The following is a 24104-nucleotide window of genomic DNA, read 5'->3' as shown; positions in this document are numbered from 1 at the left end:
TATAATGTAACTGTGTTTTCTTTCAGCCCTCCTCGCCCTCTGACTAACATGAATGACACCATGGTGAGCCACATGTCCTCCGGGGTGCCCACTCCCACCAAGAGGTATGTAAGGCTGAGACCAGTGTCTGGCCAGGGAAGCAGAGATGTCCTCAGGGCAGAAAGAACTGGCTTGCTTTCTTTCTCTTCTGTAGGCCCACTCTTTAATCTCCCCTTCTTTAATACTAACTCAGATACCATGGCCGATGAAGTCTGCATTCAGGTGGTGCCCAAGGTGGAAACTCCCCATTTGTGACAAGCAGTGAGCAGTGTCAAAGCAGATTAGACATGTCTGAGATCATGTTTAAACATTAAATAATAGTTTGATGGTAGGATGTTTCAATAATAATTGCGTGTAGTCCTGCGAGTATCAAAGTTCATTTCTGCTCCTTGATTAGACTATGTAACTTGAATTAGTACTTTGTAAATATTCTCCTAAATCATTCTGTATATGACTCGTGAACATGTAAGTTGAAAAGCCAGGGTCTCTTTGATGTGCAAAGTTCCCATAGGGTCCTTCTAGGAACTAGAGCTACATATCCCTTTCTCTTCTTTGTTTAACTTCTTCTTCTCCAAAATTCTCTTCAAAGAACCATGTAAGTGACTTACTTTCTATTTGATTTGAGCAGAAACTCCCTTAAGGGCACAGTCACTAAAGAATTCTTCCTAACAGTCATCACTCAGAAAAAAACAACAAAGACATTCCAACCCACTCCCCAAGTCCTGCCCGAGAAAAATCACTTTGCACGGTATATACTAATTGCTTTGGATTAATTCAATTGTACAAATGTCATCTGATTAATAATACTTGATTTACTATGTAATATTGAATACTCTAGATCAATTAAGCTTGTTCACATTGGTTAAAACTCCAAGTGGAATTTCTCAGATGTAACTGATGAGAAAAATCTCCTGGGCCACTTGTTAAAAATACAATTGTCGGGAGTCGGGCTGTAGCGCAGCGGGTTAAGCACACGTGGCGCAAAGCACAAGGACCAGTGCAAGGACTGGCGTAAGGATCCCAGTTCGAGCCCTGGCTCCCCACCTGCAGAGGAGTCGCTTCACAGGCAGTGAAGCAGGTGTGCAGGTGTCTATCTTTCTCTTCCCCTCTCTGCCTTCCCCTCCTCTCTCCATTTCTCTCTGTCCTATCCAACAACAATGAAATAACTACAACAATAAAACAACAAGGGCAACAAAAGGGAATAAATAAAATAAGTATTTAAAAAAAATACAATTGTCGGGAGTTGGGCGGTAGTGCAGTAGGTTAAGTGCACATGGTGCAAAGTGCAAAGACCAGCGAAAGTATCCTGCTTGAGCCCCCGGCTCCCCACCTACAGAGGAGTTGCTTCACAAGCGGTGAAGCAGGTCTGCAGGTGTCTGTTTTTCTCTCCTCCTCTCTGCCTCCCCTCCTCTCTCCATTTCTCTCTGTCATATCTAACAATAACAATAATAACTACAACAATAAAACAACAAGGGCAGCAAAAGGGAATAAATAAATAAATATTAAAAAATTTTAATTGTCAGGGACCACTACAACAAATCCACTCAATCCTGAGATCCCATGATGTTACACAATTTAAAAGATATTCCAGGTGATTCTTACCAAGCAAGTTTGGGAAGTAGCCTTAAAAGGAGATAAAGGAGTAAGTCATCCGACTACCCTGGAGTAGAGAGTTAAGGAACAGTGGTAGTACAGTGTAAGCCTCGAGGAGACTCCAGACAGACAACTGCAAGTACCTGCCTGCAGCCTGTTGAGACACTGAGCAAAGCAGTAGTCACGCTGTTGCTTTTAGGCTTCATGTTTAGAATGTAGACTTGAGAACACAACCGTCTGGATTTGGGCAGTCACTTGACCTCAAGACAGGATTCTTCATTTATTTACTATAAAACCGAGACAATAGTGTCTATTCCAAAAGAATAACAATGAAAGTAAGATATGCCTTGCAGGGTTTATGTGGGAATTTAAGATACTGTTTTTACTCTCTAGGAAGTAAACTGTGATGAACAAACAAGTAGGGAGCAAATAAGATAATTTAGGAATAATGTCCTCTCAGAGAGGAACAGAAAACTTCTGGAAGAATAAAGAACTGCCTAGATATCACAGTCATTTTTCTGGCCTTGTAGGTGTTTTGTTTTTCTTTTCTTCTTTTCTTCTTTCTTTCTTTCTTTCTTTCTTTCTTTCTTTCTTTTTTTTTTTTTTGCCTCCAGGGTTATCTCTGGGCATCGGTGCCTGCACTACAAATCCACTGCTCCTGGAGGCTATTTTTCCCATTTTGTTGCCCTTGTTGCTGTGCTTGTTGTAGTTGTTATTGTTGTCATAGCTGTTGTTGTTGGATAGGACAGAGAGAAATGGAGAGAGGTGGGGAAGACGAGAGGAGGAGAGAAAGACACCTGCAGACCTGCTTCACTGCTTGCAAAGGGACCTCCTGCATGTGGGGAGCTGGGGGCTCAAACCGGGATCCTTATGCCGGCCCTTGCGCTTTGCACCGTGTGCTCTTAACCCACTGCGCTACTGCCCAACTCCCTTATTTTCTTTTCTTTCCTTTTCTCTCCTTTTCTTTTCTTTTCTTTTCTCTTCCTTTCTTTCTGTTGAGCAATCATTACATTCAGACCCATAATCTAAGTGTCAATTTAAGATGTTTCTATTTAAAAACTAGAAAGACAAAGTAGATTACTGAAAGAAGTTAGCTTATCGGTTTTATGTTTGAGCCATGTGATCTGTTAGGGCTTCACTTCATCAATGTTCTTTTCTTCATTTACTGGCTTTGCAGCCTAGGTCCCCCGAGGACCCTAAGGGACACCAGGCTTTCAGTGACCACTGTTGCTGATAGCTTCTTGGGACTGGTAGAGGGAGTGTGTCTCTCTAGACAGTGATCTGTTGCTTCAGAGACTGAAAGAAGGAGCCAGGGCAGTAATATCACAGCTGCCTCTGTGGAAGGCTCCTTGCTGCTGCTCTACACCAGGAGGAAGAGCAAAAAAGGCCGGCAGCGATTGCCAGTCACAGAATTATCTCTATTGTTTTTTTTTTTTAATATTTTAGTTATATATGAGAGAAATAGAGGAGAACCAGATATCACTCTAGTACCCGTGCTGCCAGGGAGTGAGTTTGAGACCTCGTGCTTGACAGCCCAGCACTTCATCCACGGCACCACCTGCCAGGCGGCTATAGCTCTTGTTTTTAAAGTTGTTTCAGATTGTAAAGCATATCCTAAATTAAGATGTTTTTGTATTTTATTATTTATTTTGCTACCACATAGAAATAGTGATTAGCACAGTGGTCAAAAAATAATAAAACTTTATTAGCTCCAATAAAAGATAATCTCTATTGGAAGGGTTACACTTTCCAGCATAATTGGCTGGCTCTGGTGTGAACAGCTGTCTGTGCTGCGTCTGGAGCTTCTGCCCTGGCGATGTGCCCTGTCACACTCTGTAGATGCCCACACCAAGATTTCCATCGTGGAAAAGAAATTTGAGTTTGCCTCAGACTAAATGGTTTCTGCAAATTTGTTTTCTTATGAAAGAATGAGAACATTACACTTACAGGCAAACAACAATTTATTTTTCAAGAAATATTTCAAAAAGAGAGTGAGAACCTGGCTGACTTAAACCCCCAGTCCCCATCCCTAAAGTTTGCTTCCACCTCTCTCCCCCTAGATTCAAAATATGAACTGTGTAACTATGCTCTATACTGCTGTACCAGTGGAGGCCAAGACCTCTGTTAATAACAGTAAGAGAATGATGCTAATGTTCTGTATCTTAATGGCTTGTAAAGCTTTAGTTAAACTTGTACAGTTCTGTGGGAATTTACATAGCAATAACAATAGCAAATATCTTTGATTTAAAACTTGCTGCTTTTTGCATTTGATTAATATTTTATTTTCAACTCTTTTAACTTCCACTATTAAAGAACTAGCTGACTTGGATACTGTGCTGCTTTGCCATATGCACAGTCTGAGTGTGAGCCTGGCCCCAACCACATTGAAGAAAGCTTCAGTGTTGTGATCTCTTTCACTCTCTCTACCTCTCCGTCTCTATCTAAAAATAGCAATAATAATAATTAATGTGCTAAAAGATAATTGTTGTATGTTATAAATAAATCAATAAAATATAACATTAAAAAGAACAAGCCCTGTAAAGCAAGATAAGAAGGTTCTATAGCACACACTGTGTTTACAGCTCTAATACTATCCATTGAAGACTTTATTTAGGAGCAAGTCTCATGTTACTCATTCTTACCATAGTAGAAAATAAAAGGCACAGACACTGAAAGGCAGTGCAGAAAGGGAAGGGCAGAGGTGTCCACTGATCACAGAAAGCCACTGACAAACCATCAGGATGCCCTCCTGCTCTCTGCGTGTTATTTTTCTTCCCTCTAACTGCAGAACAGGACTTTGCCCTCCTGCAGATAAGTCCAAACACACATCCACAGCCTTGTCACTGGGGAGGTTGGCCTTTCCCTCCCTTAGATTAGAAAACCCGCAGAAAGATCCTCAGTCTCCTGGGTCTATCTTGCTTATCTCTCTGTTGCTCTGATAGGCCACACTCACTAGGACTTTATCATAAGAACAGATGGAGGGTCCTTTCCTCAAAAGAACAGAAGAGGTAGATCCTAGAAAGAAAAAAAAAATAGGGGATCGACAGACCAAGTGTGTTGTACCTGGCACACAGGTGTGTGTGTGTCTGTGTGTCTGTGTGTTTGTGGAAGTGTGTGTCTGCACACTCTACACACACCATCCCATAAATGTGTCCTCTTTCAGAGTGTTCTTCAAAACAGCTCTCTGCTTCCCATTGTGCAAGCACAACACACTTACCTGCCTCGTGTGTACGGCTCTGGGTCCCGGTGATCTGGATGTTGTCTGGTCCTCTAAATCTAGTCAAGGAATAGCTTCTTGTGATCTATTAACCCATTCTAACAGGTGCCCAGTAATAATTGAAGAACTTGTACAACCTGAATACAAAGATAGAGAACTGAAAGTAAGGATTTTAACTTACAGAGGTGGGGAACAGAGAAGTAAGAAACAGCATGGCATAGTAGGCCACATTTGCCTATGTTTCCTTCTAAAATACCACCCAACAGGTTAATCAGATTTTTCTTTTTAATTTTTTATTTAAGAAAGGATTAATGAACAAAAACATAAGGTAGGAGGGGGTACAACTCCACACAATTCCCACCACCCAATCTCCATAACCCACCCCCTCCCATGATAGCTTTCCCATTCTCTAGCCCTCTGGGAGCATGGACCCAGGGTCGTTGAGGGTTGCAGAAGGTAGAAGGTCTGGCTTCTGTAATTGCTTCCCCGCTGAACATGGGCATTGACTGGTCGGTCCATACTCCCAGTCTGCCTCTCTCTTTCCCTAGTAAGGTGTGTCTCTGGGGAAGCTGAGCTCCAGGACACATTGGTGGGGTCTTCAATTCAGGAAAGCCTGGCCAGCATCCTGGTGGCATCTGGAACCTGGTGATTGAAAAGAGAGTTAACATACGAAGCCAAACAATTTGTTGAGCAATCATGGATCCCAAGCTTGGAATAGTGGAGAGGAAGTGTTAGGGAGGTACTCACTGCAAACTCTAGTGTACTACTGCTTTCAGGTATATATTTTGCAGTAGTTTATGGATACGTGTGCACATAAGCTCTCTCTCACAGAAACTGGTGTATATCTAGGTTATGGGACTTTGTTAGAAAGTGAACTACCTGAGATGAAATTAGAGTGTACTATAAAAGGAAAGGTCTCACCCGAGTAATGAAACTGAAGGGTTGTCATTCCACACGTGAAGTCTCTGGACACAGTCTGAGGTGAAGCATGTTGAGGTGGCACAGATTTTTTTTTTTTAATCTGGGAGGGACTGGAAGACAGTTCACCCAATGGTGCACCTGGGAACATCTGGGAGTAGAAGGTATGGCAGCATCGTGAATGGTGGAGTTGTGTTGTAGTGTGTCTCCTCTCTGTCTCTGTCTGAAATTAAAAGGAAAACAAATCCACCTTGAGTGGTAGAAATAGTTAGGCATGGCTCTCCCGGGTCAACTAGGAATACCAAAGAAGATCATCTGGGATCACAAAAAGACAGGACTAGAACGACTTCAGAAACCCACCAAATCATTGGTGAGTGCAAATACATGGACAGAGAGGAGCCTAGGGAGAGATTAAGTGGCTGGGAACAGTCCATCAGTTTACCAGTTGATACACCACCTGCAGTCTGTTTCACCAACAAAAAGACAGCTGAAGGACAGAGAGGACTCCCCTAAGACTCACCAAATGCAACTGTGAGTCTCCATTGCTACTGCCCTCAGAAGCTGGAGCAGCAGGGGGGAGGCCCTGTGCTGACACCAGGGGACAGAGAACTAACGAGGAAACTCAGGAGATCTCTACCTCAGTAACCTAGCGGTGGGGCTGTCTCTTTGCATAATCACTGGATTATCTCTGCCCCACCCTGCTTTATCTCTTGATCAGGAATGAGGGATTAAGCTAAGAAGCCTACTTATAGTTTAAAAGCCCTCAGGCTCCCATAGCCTACAGGGGAAGAAAAAAAGAACAAAAGAGGCTTTTAAGCCACTGTGCTCCAACTCAGGGATTAAAGTAATATTGAAACAACTGTCAATTTCCACAACTGTGAACTCCTTAATTACCTTGCTTAGACATGAGTCAATCCAGGCAAGAATGATGAGTAATCTGAAAATTACTGAGAGAGGGACCTCATAACATACTATATAAAATGGTTAAACCAACAAGAAGAATATTGGAGAAATGAACCAGGACAAGAGTCCAGCTAAAAGCCCCCCAAAGGGTGAAACACAAAATAATGAGGTCAACATCCAAACACTAGTTAAGGAAATAATCACAGGAGTGAGGAAAGAGTTTGAAAGAATGGTCATCAGAAATGCAGAAACTACAAATGAGACTCTGGAAGAAAACACTGATTATCTCAAGGTTATTAGAGAACTGAAAGCTGAAATAGCTGAGCTAAGAACACAACTAGCTGAACAAGTTAAAACAGTATCAGAACACGGTAACAAAATAGATGAACTCCAGCAAACAGTAGAGGGGAGAGAGAATAGAATCACTGAGGCTGAAGACAGAATTAGCAAGATTGAGGATGAATTAGAGACAACTAAAAAAGAAGTAAGAGATCTCAAAAAGAGCTTAAGAGATACTGAAAATAACAGAGACCTATGGGATGACTTAAAAAAATATATATGCATTATTGGCTTACCAGATAAAAGAGAGGGAAGGGAAGAAAGCTGTCTTCAGGACATAATAACTGAGAACTTCTCTAGTCTAGACAACACCAAAGACATAAAGGTTCAAGAAGGGCAGAGGGTCCCAAATAGAATTAACCCAGACTTAAAGACACCAAGACACATCCTATTTAGAATGGGAAGGAATAAGAATAAATAAAGGATACTGAAGGCAGCAAGAGAAAAACAAAGAGTCACCTACAGAGGAAAACCCATAAAATTAGCAACAGACTTCTCCACACAAACACTACAGGCCAGAAGAGAATGGCAAGGTATCTATCGAGTGCTCAATGAGAAAGGCTTTCAGCCAAGGCTACTGTATCCTGCTAGACTGTCATTCAGACTAGATGGAAGCATAAAAACCTTCTCAGACAAGCAACAGTTGAAAAAAATCAACTATCACCAAGCCTGCCCTGAAAGAAGTTCTGAAAGGTCTCCTATAAACACTCAGACCACCATAAATAGGACATATATCAGAACATTCTAAAAATCTACTAGAATGGCGTTAAAATTTCTTCAATCTTAGATATCAATAAATGTCAATGGCCTGAATTCACCTATTAAAAGGCACAGAGTAGGAAGATGGATCAGAAAACACAACCCAACAATATACTGTCTACAAGAAACCCACCTAACTCAACAAGACAAACACAGACTCAAAGTGAAAGGATGGAAAACTATCATACAAGCCAGTGGCCCACAAAAAAGGGCAGGAACATCTATTCTCATGTCTGACAAAAAAGACTTTAAAATAAATAAAATTTAAAAAGATAGGCATGGACACTACTTAATGCTCAGTGGATCAATCAATCAAGGGGACTTAACAATTATTAACATCTATACACCCAATGAGAAGCCGTCTAAATACATCAAACATCTACTGAAAGAGCTACAGCAATATATTAACTGTTGTTAAAATTTCCGGACGGCTCCCGCTGGCCGGGCTGGCTTCACGGTGGTGAACAGAGACGCGGAGACAACGGCTGGGCAGGGAAGCTGTATTTCTTTATTCAGGAACAACGATTCACAAACTAAGACAAACTAATCACCAAACAGAACTCGGCTGTCTCTTTGCGTTGGCGCAAGCACTCTTTCTTTTCTCTGGAACTCAGGAACCCTCTCCCTTACTCTCGAACTCAGAAACTCTCGCACTCTCGCACTCTCGAACTCCGGAACTCAGGAACTCTCGGACTCAGGAACCCTCTCTCTGGGTTCCTTTGGGTGGGGCCAAGCAGGCCCGCGAAATTAACAGGACTCATCCAATTCTCTTGGCGGGGGGGGGGGGGGGAGGGCTAGAACAAGCCAATGTAAAGCATACGACAATTAACAGCAGCACAGTCATAGTAGGGGACTTCAACACCCCACTCTCTCAACTTGAGAGATCATCCAGGCAGGAAATCAATAAAGACAAAAAGGAACAAAATGAGGAGATAGATAAACTAGAACTATTGGACATTTTCAGAGTCATTTATCCCAAGAAACTGGAATACACATTCTACTCAAGTCCACATGGGTCATTCTCAAAGATAGGCCATATGGTAGGCCACAAAGACAGCATCAGCAAATGCAAGAGCATTGAAATCATCCCAGAAATCTTCTCATACCACAGCGGAATGAAACTAACACTTAACAAAAGATTACTAATAGTCCCAAAATGTGGAAGCTCAGCAGTACACTACTTAACAACTACTGGGTCAAAGAGGAAATAAAGGAAGAAATCAAAATGTTTTGAGAGTTCAATGAAAATGAAGACACAAGCTGTCAAAATATTTGGAACATGAGAGTTGGGCGGTAGCGCAGTGGGATAAGCACACATGGCACAAAGTGCAAGGACTGGCATAAGGATCCCAGTTCGAGCCCCTGCAGGGGAGTCACTTCACAAGCGGTGAAGCAGGTCTGCAGGTGTCTTTCTCTCCCTCTCTCTGTCTTCCCCTCCTCTCTTTCTCTCTGTCATATCCAACAATGATGACATCAACAATAATAACTACAGCAAGGACAACAAAAAGGAAATAAATAAATATTTTTAAAAAAATCTTTAAACAAAAAAAAAGAACAAAATATTTGGGTCACAGCTAAGGCAGTACTGAGAGGGAAGTTCATAGCCATACAAGCACACATTAGGAAACCAAAAAAAAGCACAAATATACAGCTTGATTGCACATCTTAAAGACCTAGAAGAAGAAGGAACAAAGGAACCCTAAAGCAACCAGAAGGACAGCAATCACTAAAGTTAGGGCAGAAATCAATAACATTGAAAATAAGAAAACCATACAAAAGATAAGCGAAAGTAAATGTTGGTCTTTTGAAAGAATGAACAAAACCGACAAACCTTTAGCCAAACTCACAAAACAAAAAAGGGAGAAGACCCAAATAAATCAGATACTAAATGAAAGAGGAGATATCACAACAGACTATGCTGAAATTCAGCGCATCATGCGAGATTTCTATGAAAAACGATGTGCCACCAAGCTAGAGAACCTGGAAGGAATGAACAATTTCCTAGATTCCTGAACTTCCAGAACTAAGTCAAGAGGAAGTGGACAACCTGAACAGACCCATCACAGCTAATGGAATTGAAACAGTTATCAAAAACCTTCCCAAGAATAAAAGTCCTAGACCAGGTGGTTTTACAAATAAATTCTACAAAACCTTCAAAGAAGAACTAATACCTCTACTTTTAAAAGTCTTCCAGAAGATTGAAGACACTGGAATATACCCTTCCAGCTTCTGTGAAACCTACATCACTTTGATACCAAAAGCAGACAGGGACACAGCCAAAAAAGAAAACTACAGACCAATATCTCTGATGAACATAGATGCTAAAATACTGAACAACGTTCTAGCCAACTGGATACAGCAGTTCATTAAAAATATTATTCATCATGACCAAGTGGGATTTATCCCAGGGATGCAAGGTTGGATTAATATACATAAATCAATCAATGTGTTCAACCACATCAATAAAAGCAAGACCAAAAACCGCATGGTCATATCAATAGATGCAGAGAAAGCCTTTGACAAAATACAACATCCCTTTATGATCAAAACACTACAAAAAATGGGAATAAATGGAAAATTCCTCAAGATAGTGGAGTCTATATATAGCAAACCTACAGCCAACATCATACTCAATGGTGAAAAATTGGAAGCATTTCCCCTCAAATCAGGTACTAGACAGGGCTGCCCACTATCACCATTACTGTTCAACATAGTGTTGGAAGTTCTTGCCATAGCAATCAGGCAGGAGCAAGGAATTAATGGGATACAGATTGGAAGACCAGTAGTCAAACTCTCCCTATTTGCAGATGACATGATAGTATACATTCCCCCACACCTATGGACATCTAATCTTTGACAAAGGGGCCCAGACTATTCAATGGGGAAAGCAGAGTCTCTTCAACAAATGATGTTGGAAAAAATGGGTTGAAACATGCAGAAGAATGAAACTGAACCACTGTATTTCACCAAATACAAAAGTAAATTCCAAGTGGATCAAGGACTTGGATGTTAGACCAGAAACTATCAGATACTTAGAGGAAAATATTGGCAGAACTCTTTTCTGCATACATTTTAAAGACATCTTCAATGAAACGAATCCAATTACAAAGAAGACTAAGGCAAGTATAAACCTATGGGACTACATCAAATTAAAAAGCTTCTTCACAGCAAAAGAAACCACTACCCAAACCAAAAGACCCCTCACAGAATGGGAGAAGATCTTTACATGCCATACATCAGATACGAGTTTAATAACCAACAGATTGTTCGACTCATGGCTATTCCCCACCTCTAATAGCAGTTTCTGCGTTAGTCAGAATTCTTGACTGTAAGGACTGAAGCTTGGTTTGAATTAGCTCACTAAAAGCAAGATTTTGTTGTTGATGATGCTGGCTTTCATAATCAGACAAGGAAGAGCAAGGTTGTATGTGGCTAGGCCTCTGGGGGTGGCCAGAACAAAGGAACCCTCTTTAAGTATTTCTGGATCTCCTTCCTCCTTCCTCCCATCCCCACACCCCTTCATGCTCCTTGCTCGTATTCACAACATGCCCGCTTCGTTCTTCTTTACAGAGCAGGGAATGTAGCCACAAGAGCCGTGCATTCTCATTTCGCGACCTCACTGTGCTACGTGGATGGCCCTTCCCTTGGTTCCAATTTGAAAATTCCCATTGAAAGTTCTTTGGTCCTCCTTGGACTATGTTATCATCCTGAGCTTGTCCTTCCTTCCTTCCTCCCTCTCACCCTCTCTTCTTCCTTCCCTATTTCCCTCCCTTCCTCCCTTTCTTCTTTCCTTTCTTTCCCTTCCTTCCTCTTTTGTTTTTTCTTTCTTATCTTTCAACAGAGAAGGCAGAGAGAGTGAAAGAGACCACAGTACCAGAGTTCCCTTTAACACAATGGGGACTGGGCTCGAACCTGGCAAAGCAGTGCACTGTCCTGGAGAGCTCGTCCCAGGCATTTCTATCCAGAATAAGGTAGCGTGACTGAAAGGGAGCTGACTGTGCTCACCACAGTACCTACCACCCAACTGGGAGTGGGTGGAGGCAGATTCTCCCAGCAAAAGGACCTGCTCTCCCTGGAAATGGTGGAGGTGCCTAGGAGGCATGTAATGTTAGGCTTCAAAAAACAGTATGAGTAAAATAATACCTCACAACTCCACATGCTCCAGCAAATTCTTTTTTAAGATACTTATTTTTTAATATGTATTTATTCCCTTTTGTTGCCCTTGTTTTTATCGTTGTAGTTATTATTGTTGTTGTTGATGTCATTGTTGTTGGATAAGACAGAGTGAAATGGAGAGAGGAGGGGAAGACAGAGAGGGTGAGAGAAAGATAGACGCCTGCAGACCTGCTTCACCGCTTGTACAGGTGGGGAGCCGGGGACTCGAACCAGGACACTTATGCCGGTCATTGTGCTTTGTGCCACCTGTGTTTAACCTGCTGTGCTACCGCCTGACTCCCCCAGCAAACTCTTTTGCCCCCTGCCACCTCATTTTCATTTCTCAGGAGGGTTCACTGGTGCTGTTCTGTTCAGTTCACTGACATGTTGTGTTGGGGCATAACGCTATCTTCGGCTGGTAATAGGGAAATAGTAGGGCCTAAGTCAGGACCAGTAGTCCTCAATTGCTAGGAATTTGAAGTAAAGGCAAGATGTCATCAGTTGAAACTTTTAGAAATACTCATTTATTTTATTTGGTAGAACAGAGATAAGTTTAGAAGAGAGAGAGACATCTGTAGCAGTGTCATGAAAGAAAAAAACTCATTAAAAAAAGCAAAAGGTAACCAGAGTTCTAACCTGGTCATGAAACAACTAGTTTAGATGCATTCTTCATGAAAACCTCTCTGCAGCAAGGCAAGACCGCAATTATTTTTTCCAACTTTTTTGAAAGCTAGAAAAGCAGGGTAATTGAAAATTAACATATAATCTTGGGGCCTGCGGGGTCCTTAGTGCTGGCAACTGCCCAGGGTCCATCTGATGGCCTGGGCAGAGTGCCAGCTCTCAACTGCTTCTGGGTTGGGATTAAATTCCATTTCCATTCAAGCATTTAAGGTAAACCCCTCAGCAATTCTAACCCAGGTTAGTACAAACAAAACGCCTGAGTATTTCCATGTCTCTACTTTAGAACCTTCAGGTGAAAAATTGAAGGTGACAGAAGCATCGTAACTAATAGTCCGTCTCTTCCAGTCACTGGGCCGAGGCTTGCAGTCCTGAGCACATCCATTATGTGTTGTCAGCAGAGCAGAGCAGAGCAAAGCAGAGCAGAGGGAGAGAAGGAACAGGTTTGGGGAGAGAGACTGAGATCAGTGTTGTTCTGTTCCCATTGAGGTGCCTGAGGAGTCCTGGGAGTGAAGACAGGCTTTGTGGGTTTTTTGGGGAGGGGGAATGGGGAACCAGGAAAGGGTTGTGCAGTTCCCCAGGATTTCATTTTTCCTGGTTGGAGTTAGGTATTTGTGGTCAAAATACAGGAGGACAGCTGGGCAAAAAGATAGCAAGGTTGTGTTGGAAGGAGCCTGAGGGACAGTGGAGAGCCAGACCTGCCTGGAGCCTGTGTCAGCCAGCCTCTCCCGGTCACTCTGGCCCATGTTCACACCTGACTGGTGACCAGTGGAACCTGCTACCTTATACACACTGCCACGTATCTTTACACAGTGCGATGCTTTCTACCTTGAGGTGTGCCACTGCCCCTGTAGGGGAATTCCTGCAAAAAGGCCGAAATCCCTAGGTGATCCTACCATGCCTCACTATCGTTTTTCACTCCTTTTCATACCAAACCATTAAACCCTTTGAACTTTGTTGAGTGGAGCAGGCATTCCGAACATATCGGTGCTTGTAGTTCAAGTTCTGATTGTTTTCATGCATCTTTGTAGGAAGTCTCCAGTCTGTCCCCTACCTCACTCCAGTTCTGTCTTTTCTGAAATGCAGAGCTGACTATCCTGTTCCCCCAGATACAGCTCCCCAGTGCTCCCTCCTCTGTAAGACAGTGCCGTGCAACAGTCTGCACATGTCTTATGTTAACCAGTATGGCAGCCACATTTGGCTGGCTATTGAGCACTTAGAATTTGACTGGCATGAGAGAGGAAGTGAATTATTTATATGATTTAACCTTAATTAGTTAGAATTTAAATAGCTGCACGTGGCTAGTGGCTGGGCAGTTTTTGAGAAAAAAGCCCTTATCATACCCCTCAGTGTGGCTCACAAAGTCACCTAAATTATTTTTTAAAACAGAAACATCCTTACTCTTTTTTTTTTTTTAGTTTTAAAAATTATTTACCCATGAGAAAGAGACTACTACTAGAGCGTCACTTTGACATATCTGAGGCCAGTGATAAAACTTGGGGCCTCCTGCTTCCAAGTGGCTCTAGCCACTGCACACTGATGGTGTTCTGTTCAGTTTGCTGACATGTTATGTTGGGGCATCACATTGTCCCAAGCTACTCACCAGCCCTTCTGAGCTGACTTTAAGGAACCCAGGTTGTCAGACTACCTATCCCACTCCTCTGCTGCCTTCTACAGCTCACGTTACCTGCACTGTGGCCCCCAGCCTGTTTCTGCACATGGCACTTTGCGTCCACTGCTCCCCCCCCCCCAGCCTCTTCCTCATTGTTCTCCTCTCTTTTCCACCTCATTCTGTCTTCTCAACTCTGCCTCCACTCTGGAGCCCCCAGACTAGACTGGGTGCTCTCTGCTGTGATCCATAGCTGCTTGGACCCACCACCACGTGCAGTGACCTGCTCAAGCCTCTCTAATCTCTAGGCTCCCAAGGGTGAAGACTCGGCAAACTTTCTTTGGTAGCTAAGTCCTGTCTTCTAGCTCTTGCTGGTGTTGACCTCTTCCCTAGTACTTCCTCAGCTAGGAAAGCTTTCTTTTTCTATGATTTCTTTTCTTTTTCAACCTTCATGGGGGAAATATTGGTTTTCTCCCTTCATGGGGAAAATAGAGGTAGAATTTCCCATCTCACCACCAAACCATTGTCTCCATCCACCACAGAGCACTTTTCCCTTGAGTCCTTGGATCGGCTCAAGTAAGCGACAGTTCATTCCTGGTTCCCCTGTGTTTTCCTCGCATTGTCATCTTCCATTACTTCAAGTGTGTGGCATCTTAGAGCAGTGCGTGCTGATCTGTCCAGGGCCAAGAACTAGAGGACATGAGCTCCACTGAAGGGTCTGATTCCAGTTCAGCACTGCAGGTCTCGCTCCAGCCAGAGAGACCCTTCTCCCAGTGCCCACCACTGTTGGCCTGCTTGTTCAGTGCTGATAGCAGGCTCAGCAGCTGCAGAGTTGGCAATTTGCTTTCTAAATGGATCATTGAGAATGATTCGCGCATGGCACACCCCACCCGCTTAAGTGTGCGGTCCAGTGGTTGTTCTCGGTGTGTTCAGAGCTGCACAGCCATCACCACAGTCGGTTTCAGAACATTTTCATCATCCCCAACATTGATGCATTACTGAAGTCACTAACTGCGCTGTAGAGAGACAGTCGTGTAGGAGCGTGGAAGAGGAGGGGCCAGTCAGAAGGCTGCTGGAGGAGTGTGAGTGGCACCTGCTGAGAAAATCCAGCTGAGAAATGCAGTGGAGGTGGGGGCGGAGAAGCGATAAGGAAACTGTTCAGAAAGCAAACCAGCAGGACTTGAGCTGGGGTGGGCATGGGGCACAGGGAAAAGCAGCAAGGCTCCCCAGCTTTTAATGTGATGTCTGACTGAGTGGCGGTTCTGTGTCTATGAAAAGCGATCTGAGGCACTAGCACGCAGGTGAGGACAAGACTGGATGTTACAGTGTGAGTGGGGGGTAGATTGAGGCTGTGGGGAGGTCCTGTGTGAGCTCTCAGCCACCTGATCCCAGAGCTCTGGGTCTGAGCTGAAGATGTGGAATCATGAGGATTGCAGCACTGCCTCTTTTGTGGGGTTATCTTAGGAGTGAACAAAGGAACATAAGTATAAGTGAAAGTATCCAATAGGCCACATGTACTTTGCTGATAATGACAACTGCGTTGTCTTATTTAATCATCCCAGTCGTGCACTGTGTAGATTGGATATCACTGTTTCACAGATAAGGAGGCTGTGAGGTAGTGTGCGAGCTCACACAGCTTGTAAATGGCAAGAGCGTGACCCTAACCCAGGACGGCCTGAGTCCAGAGCCTGTGCTCTCACTGGCTGTTCCCTCCTGCCTCTTAGTAATTCGTTCCACACGCCGAGACTCTAAACTGCCACTCCAGGTCGAGCCTCTGGCACACTCGTCCTGCTTGTGTTGTTCACCATGGTGTGCCCTTCACCCTGCCTCCCACTCAGATCCCTGCCCCAGCTTCGCCTCTTCACACTTGGCCAAAGGTACCTTCTTGCTGTCACTTGAGCATCTACTGAAGCCATTATCATCCAGGACATTGTAGAGAGCAGTGTTCACACTGAAGAGTGCAGGGAGGTACCTGGAAAGCACAAAGTCCCCAGGTTTGATTCTTAGACAGTCTGATTCAGAAAAGCCTGGGAGTTCTGAAGACATCGGGAGACACGTGCTTAGAAATGCTACCTGAGACCCTCCCGGCACCCACTCGGAGCCTCTGTCCCCAGAGGCTGACCATTACTGCGGCTTAGTTTGCCCTCCTGCACTTTGGTCTTTAGGTTCAGTCCCCCACACCACATGGAAAGCACCTACATAACCTTGTGGAAAATGGCACAATGGTGTGTGTGTGTGTGTGTGTGTGTGTCTTGATTTTCCTCTCCCCCTAACTCTGTCTCTGTGTCTAAAGATATACAGAATTGGGGGGAGGCTGAGAGACAGGCCAGAGACATCATGCAGAAACAAAGCCCTGGGTTCACTGAAAAAAAAAAAAATCTGTGTGTATACACTCTTTGCTTTTGCTGATTTCCCTGATGCAGTAAAATTCCATCATGTTTTTTTTTTCCCCAGAGGCAAACAGCAGCCCTCACATAGTTACTCTTACTACATTGGCCAGTTTCCATTTGTGATCATCCTCTGTTCAGCTGGACTGTTAGCACCGAGAGAGCAGCAGTCACGTCTGGGTTGCTCATTGTGGTGTCTGCATCTCCTGACACCAACCCCCTACTGAGTTCAGCCTCATGCATTGGCCAAATGCCCACTTTCCACCAGGAGTGCTGTGAGGGTTATCACTTGGTCGGGCATGAAAGTCACCTCCTTCTTTCAGTTAAATTGACATGTGACAGCTTGGAAATTGTGCTATTATTATTTCTCTAATTTCATATTGTTATTATTTTCATGAGATTAACTTTATAGTTTTCTAAGTTGAAAGTTATGTGGTACACATATTAAACATATACAGTCACATATATGTACACCATGTTTTTATGTCTATGTTGTTAAAGTTTATTCAGAAAGTAAATCTGAGAAAACAATCAAACCTTTTTTTTTAATGATCTTTATTTTTTTATTGGATAGAGACAGCCAGAAATTGAGAGGGAACGAAGTGAAAGAGAGGGAGAGAGACAGAGAGACACCTGCAGCCCTGCTTTACCAGTTGCAAAGCTTCCCCCCTGCAGGTGAGGACTTGGGGACTTGAACCCAGGTCCTTGCTCATTGTAACATGTATGCTCAACCAGAGGCACCACCACCTGGCCCTGTCAGCACACCTTTAAGTGTGAATAGAACATATAACTTCCACACATCAAACCAAACGATAGAGCATTCATGGCTACTGACACCCCATTCCTCTTGTAGTAGCTGCTACTAATGCTATCCATTGGGGTTTAGACCCTGATCCCTAGTCGTCAGGCCAACAGCGCTGATAGTTGTTCTGAATAGCACTCTTCCAGTAAAGCTAAAGTGGAGTTTAGTGGGCTGTTGCTCCTAGCATCAATGTCGCCAATTTCTGTTCTGCCATTCCCTTTGGAGCACACTCTGGTTGGGTTTTCACTCCCTGTAACTCTGCCTCAGCCATTTCTGTCAAGGAAGCTGATAACGTCCACTGTGTTCAGGGGATAGGTTGTGGTGTACACAGCAGAGCATAAACATTACCATGTGCAGGGACCTGGGTTCAAGCCCCAGGCAAGGGAGATGCTTCGTTCCAGAGGTAGAGCAGTGCTGCAGGTGTGTCTCATTCTTTCTGTACCCCAGTCTTTGGTCTCTCACCTCTATCCGAAAGCAGCAAGATGGGAGTCAGGCGGTAGCTCAGCGGGTTAAGCACAGGTGGCACAAAGCGTAAGGACTGGCGTAAGGATCCCAGTTCAAGCCCCAGCTCTCCACCTGCAGGGGAGTCACTTCACAGGTGGTGAAGCAGGTCTGCAGGTGTCTGTCTTTCTCTCCCCCTCTGTCTTTCTCTCCTCTTTCCATTTCTCTCTGTCCTATCCAACAATGACAACATCAATAACAACAACAGTAACAACTACAATGACAATAAAAAACAACAAGGGTAACAAAAGGGAAAATAAATATTTTATTTAAAAAATCAGAAAGATAAGAGAGAAATATTTGTTCTCTGGGAGTCATGGAGTTGTGCAGGCTCCAAACCCCTGGTGGTGGTGGTGATGAGGGAAGGGGGGAGTTACTACAGATAAAACTTCTACTTTGGCCATCATGAAGTAACTGATAACAGATTAGTTCTCCCAGTATAAACCAGTAGAAAACAGGTCGGGGGCAGAAGTAGATAGCATGATGGTTATGCAAAGAGACTCTCATAGCTGAGGCTCCTAAGTCCCAGGTTTAATAAGTCAGAGCTGTGTAATGCTCTGGTATTTCTCTCTGTCTTTCTCTCTCTGCATCTCTCTCAAAAATAAAATAAATAAAATAAAAGAAAGAAAGAAAAAAGGTCTGAACATGAGAAACAACAGTTTTGAGAGGTCAGTATGCAGAGCAGGGCTAACCCTTGGCGTAGGAAAATAAGTGGAACCCTGTGACTGACTGCCCAGATGTCCTGCCTGGAAGCACCAGAGCAGAATATAGGCAGAACAAAGCAGAATTGCTGAGAATGAGGAGGCAGAAATTAAGAGTTCGGAGAGGCTAGAGTTTGCTAAGCAGAATAACAGAGAGAAATAATTATGCAAAAAAAGAGTCCTGTAAACCTGCGGAGAGGTCCCCCAGAGTCATTGACTGAAAAGTAAGCTGTATTTAATTGGGAGTTCCGAAGCCTAGCAAAGAACAGCTAACAGGGTAAGAACAACTCCTGCTGATAAGAAAGTGGAACAACTACCTGAGCTCACACCATCGTTTTGAGCTCCAGCTAACCAGAGCAGAGAGCCGTCACTGGTGTCTCTCGGGGCCTTCAGCTGAAGACCTCAAAGAAGACACATCTTTGAAGCAGGTTGAAAACCCCCCCCTAGAGAAAGCTTACTTTAGACCTGTACTGATGAAGCCTTAGAAATAAACTTCAAAATGATCAGTCTGTTCAAAGTAAATTAACCTGAGTGCCAGATTCTTTAGGAAAAAACAACAAACATTTCTGGATATACAAACAACATAATATCCTCAGTTTCCACCAATCAGTGAAAAATTAGAAGGTCCAGGAAGCAGCAGCAAGGTATGGGCCTGTGACCAAAAGAAAAGCAATCTTGTATGCAGAGCCAGAAATAGCAGGTGTGGGGTGGCATGATGGCACACCCAGTTGAGAGTACCTGTTACCATGCACAAGGACCTGGGTTCAAGCCCCCTCTTCTCATGTATGTGTGTGTGTGGGGAGGGGGAGAACACGCTTCACCATTGGTGAAGCAAGTCTGCAGGTGTCTATCTTTCTCTTCCCCTCTATAGTCTCTATATTTTCCCCTCCCCTCTCAATTTCTCTATGCCCTATCAAATTAAAATGGAAAAAAAAAAAAAAACTGCTGTCAGGAGCAGTGGGTTTATTGTGCCGGCATCAAACCCTAGAGATAACCCTGGTGGCAGTAAATAAGTAAATAAATAGCAGGTGTGATGTGAACAGACATGGGTTTAACGCAGCTGTGATTTGTATGAAAAATACAAAGGAAATAGGAAATGTAATGAGAAAATTGGAAGAGACCAAAAAGAGCAAAGTGTGAATGTAATTGTGTAATTTTTCTGCACATATACTGTGCTTCAATTAAACATTATAAGTAAAAAATAGAATGTACAGAGTTGAAAAGGACAATTTAGTGAACATAATAGTAAGTAGAAGAAAAGTTTACAAACTTTAAAGGCACAGCAATGCAAACTATCCAAAAATGAAGCACAGTGAGAAAAATGACCTAAATAAAACCTTGGACCTATTGGATGATGTCAAGCAGTCTGACAGAGTGGAGAGAAAATAAGACATTGATGGAAAAGTTATTTCTGCATTTTTCGGTTTTAAAAACTTTGATGAAGACTATGAACCTTGTTGCAAGAAGCTCAGCTCACTCTAAGCAGGATAAATACAGAGGCATATCACAATCAAACCAGGGCACATCACAATCAAATTTTGAAAAGCTGTGATAAAGAAAAACTATTTAAAGCAGCTAGAAAAAAAATGAACTTGTTAAATACCAGAGAACAAAGATTATTCCTGTACTTCTCATTAAAAACAGGGTAAGCTTGAAGAAAATGGGGCAGTATCTGAAAGTACTGAGAGAAGTTGCTTTTTCTTATTTCTGAAATAGGTTAATCTCCTAGCTCCATCTATTGTGAAATCCTCAAAACATTACAACCCAAGAACAGTGAGCATCCTAATATGCTGGCGTTGGTCTCTAAGTAGTCTTTTCAAGTAAAGGGAACCGAGGGCCTCAAAGAAAAAATGGTTGCTCACAAATGTGTATTTATCCACAAGGTACGACTGAGGCACTTCGTTATACCAAGTGAAAACTAGTAAGACATATTGCATATTCAGAAAAGCATAGGTGACTGCTTACAGAAAACCTACCAGCCGGGGAATGGGGCTGTAACTCAGCGGGTTAAGCGCAGGTGGCGCAAAGCACAAGGACCGGAAGAAGGATCCTGGTTCGAACCCCCAGCTCCCCACCTGCAGGGAACTTGCTTCACAGGCGGTGAAGCAGGTCTGCAGGTGTCTATCTTTCTCTCTCCCTCTCTATCTCCATTTCCCCTCCTCTCTCCATTTTTCTCTGCCCTGTCCAACAACAACGACATCAATAACTACAACAATAAAACAAGGGCAACAAAAGGGAATAAATAAATAAATATTTTAAAAAAACAGACCCCCCCCAAAAAAAAAAAATCCTACTAGTCCAACTTTGAGCATCTAAATGCTAATTATAGTAGATTTAAGCACATCAAATGCATTTTTAAAAATCTGAGTTTATAATAATAATAGAAAATTATTTAGTACCCACTGACATATGCTAGGGCACTAATTATTTTAATTTTTGTTAAATAATAACAGCTGTGAATTTATTTGTAAAAAAGAAAAAAAAGCATCTACCAGGTTGCAGGTTAATGCCTGGGCCGGGTCAAGATGCTGCCCACTGTCCCATGACAGAAAGGATCATGAGGTCACTGGAGTTGGAATACTGTTTCGTAGCCTGGGCACAGACACCGGGTGTGGGCTGCCTTGCTGCTGACTACCTCAGCGGAGGGTGGGATGGAGACAAAGAAATCTGGGGAGGACTCTGAGGGGATAAAGAAACAACTTTTTTTTTTAACTTCTGGGATAAGCAGTATTTCAAGATAAACAAAGAAAACCAACAAATGCAGAAAAGAAGACAGAATTTGAAAATCAACATTTAGTAGCCCCTAGTGAAATCATGCATTTAAGTAAGAATCACTAGTAATAGCCAGTTGAATAGTAGACGACAGGGGACTTGGTAATGGAGAGATGTAGCCTGATGTTACATCAGAATCTGCTGACCAGTATTTACATTCCATTGTGTGATGCCTCTTTCATTACTAACTGTGATGGATTCTAACTTATTTTCAAAAGCAAAACCAAAACTTTAATCAAGCCTGCAGATCTAAGTCACATGAGATGGAGAAACAGACTGATAGAACAAGAGACAATTATTCAAATCCAGAATGGAAGTTACACTACCAAATAACCTGTTTTCATCACAAATAAATGGCATGAGAGATACAAGCTGAACGAAGAGCAGATATAGGTTAAAAACAGAAACCTATCAATCAAACACAAACAGAAAGGAAACATGTCAATCAAATGCACATTGGGGGCCTTTTTTGGATCTTGATTTTAACGAAGAGGATATATTTTTAAGATTGAAAGAAATTATCAAATGTTCTCAGATATCAAAGAATTCTTGTTAAAATAGTTAAGGTGTGGGGAGTTGGGCTGTAGCGCAGCGGGTTAAGCGTAGGTGGCGCAAAGCACAAGGACCGGCATAAGGATCCCAGTTCGAACCCCGGCTCCCCACCTGCAGGGGAGTCGCTTCACAGGCGGTGAAGCAGGTCTGCAGGTGTCTATCTTTCTCTCCCCCTCTCTGTCTTCCCCTCCTCTCTCCGTTTCTCTCTGTCCTATCCAACAACGACGACAGCAACAATAATAACTACAACAATAAAACAACAAGGGCAACCAAAGGGAATAAATAAATAAAATAAAATATTTTTAAAAAATGACTGTAAAAAAAATAGTTTAGGTGTTAGCTCCACCTTAACACAGAGTTCAACAGTGATCTGCTTAAACAAAACAAAACAAATAGGCATGATAATGGTGTCGAGAATATGTAATTTTTTTATCATCTGATAGATTTACCAATATAGAAATTGATTGCCTGGTATTTGCTCCATTCTCATCCTACCTGCACAAAAAGTTGAGGGAAGGAAGACTAGATGAACTAGTTGAGAAATGTTTTTTTTTTCAAGTTTTATTCATAAGATGGAAATATTGACATAACCATAGGATAAGAGGGGTGCAATTCCAAGCAGTTCCCACCACCCGAACTTCATATCCCCTCCCCTCCCTTGAAAGCTTTCCTGTTCTTTATCCCTCTGGGAGTATGGGCCCAGGGTCATTATGGGGTGCAGAAGGTGGAAGGTCTGGCTTCTGTAATTGCTTCCCCGCTGAACATGGGCTTTGGCAGGTTGATCCATACTCCCAGCCTGTCTCTCTCTTTCCCTAGTGGGGCAAGGCTCTAGGGATTCAGGGCTCCAAGAGACATTGGTGGGGTTGTCTCCCCAGGGAAGTCAGGTTGGCATCATGGTTTCATGTGTAACCTGGTGACTAAAAAATAGTTAAGATATAAAGCAGAACAAATTGTTGACTAATCATGAGCCTAAAGGCAGGAATTTTGCAGATAAAGATTTGGGGTTTCCATTTTGGAAAAAGCTAGTAGGTCTACTTTAGGTATATTCCAAGGGGCCCATGACTTTACTAGTTTTTGCCTGAGCCTGACATCTAGTATGCAGGTGGACCCAGGTTATTGTCTGGGGAGATGGTGTCATAGTTGGAAAAAGGACTAGAAAGCTGGATCAGGGAAAGAGAATAGCTCCTAAATATGAAAACGGTGTATAAATATTGTAAACTGTAAACCCCATCGATTTGATCTGGGCCCATATGCAGGGCTCTGTGGAGCAATGGATAGCACATTGGTCCAGAGTAAACGGAGAAATGATTTTTGTTGAAGTTTGATGATGGTGGGCATACACGCGCTGGTTATTAGATCACTCTATTTCATTCATGTTTTAACATTGTTTATTTGTGATAGCTAGAGAAAGAAGACAGACAGCCAGTTAGCACCACACTGGCGCATATGATGCCTATGATTGAACTTGGGACCTCATGCTTCTAAGTCTAGCACTTTAGCCACTTAGCAGACATTTTCTTTCAATAGTATGCTTTACTGCTTCACCACTCATGAAACTTCCGCCCTGCAGGTAGAGACTAGGGTCTTGAGCGTGGGTCACTGTACATAGCCCTGACATACACTAAATACACTCATACCTATAGCTGTATTTTTATTTTGGAGTCCTGGGTTCAATCTTAACCATAAGAAGAGCTGAGCAGTGCTTTGGTCTGTGTCTGTCTATTCTTAAAAAATAAATAAAGTACATTTTAAGGGGAAAAATGTATGCTTCAAAGACTTCCAGTGTATCTATAAGAAAGAGCCTCACTCAGAATATATTTGTTGTTGTCTTACAGTTAGGTTCAGTTTTAATAAACTTGGTCTTATTGCCAATTTCATGAGGGGAGATAGAATGATGCTAACAGTAGTATACTATAGAAATAAAATGTGGTTGCGCTGATACCTTGTGACACCATTGCAAATTGCACATGTGGATAGAAGCTATAGACAACTTCCAGAGCTACTTAGTGATGCCAAACAGACCATTCCATCTCAGCTTCCCTGGGCGCCTCCTGACAGGCCCCACATCCCTGGGCCCGTGATGTGGACAAGGCTGCCGGCAAAGCTCCTTGGTGCCCCCACCTTGGCTTCTCCTCTGGAGTTGTCGTGTCTGTTCCCCACCATCTCCGGAAACCAGTGT

At 42.9% G+C, this 24104-nt stretch overlaps 1 protein-coding gene across 9 annotated transcripts in view; it reads left to right on the top strand.

The window, feature by feature from the left end:
• The window catches only part of DTNB (dystrobrevin beta), a 281464-nt gene that overhangs the window by 181534 nt on the left and 75826 nt on the right, over nucleotides 1-24104 (top strand). For all 9 annotated transcript variants that reach the window (XR_009548872.1, XM_060186697.1, XM_060186693.1 and 6 more), the window contains one exon: nucleotides 27-104. Coding sequence is in view for 8 of the 9 variants with exons in the window: in XM_060186697.1 (XP_060042680.1) it covers nucleotides 27-104 (78 nt within the window). In the remaining variant the exon portion in view is untranslated. The remainder of the gene's footprint in view (nucleotides 1-26; nucleotides 105-24104) is intronic.

The sequence above is a fragment of the Erinaceus europaeus genome, chromosome 3, assembly GCF_950295315.1.
Source record: "Erinaceus europaeus chromosome 3, mEriEur2.1, whole genome shotgun sequence".
Lineage (NCBI taxonomy): Eukaryota > Metazoa > Chordata > Mammalia > Eulipotyphla > Erinaceidae > Erinaceus > Erinaceus europaeus.
This window is presented reverse-complemented; position numbering and strand designations above follow the sequence as displayed.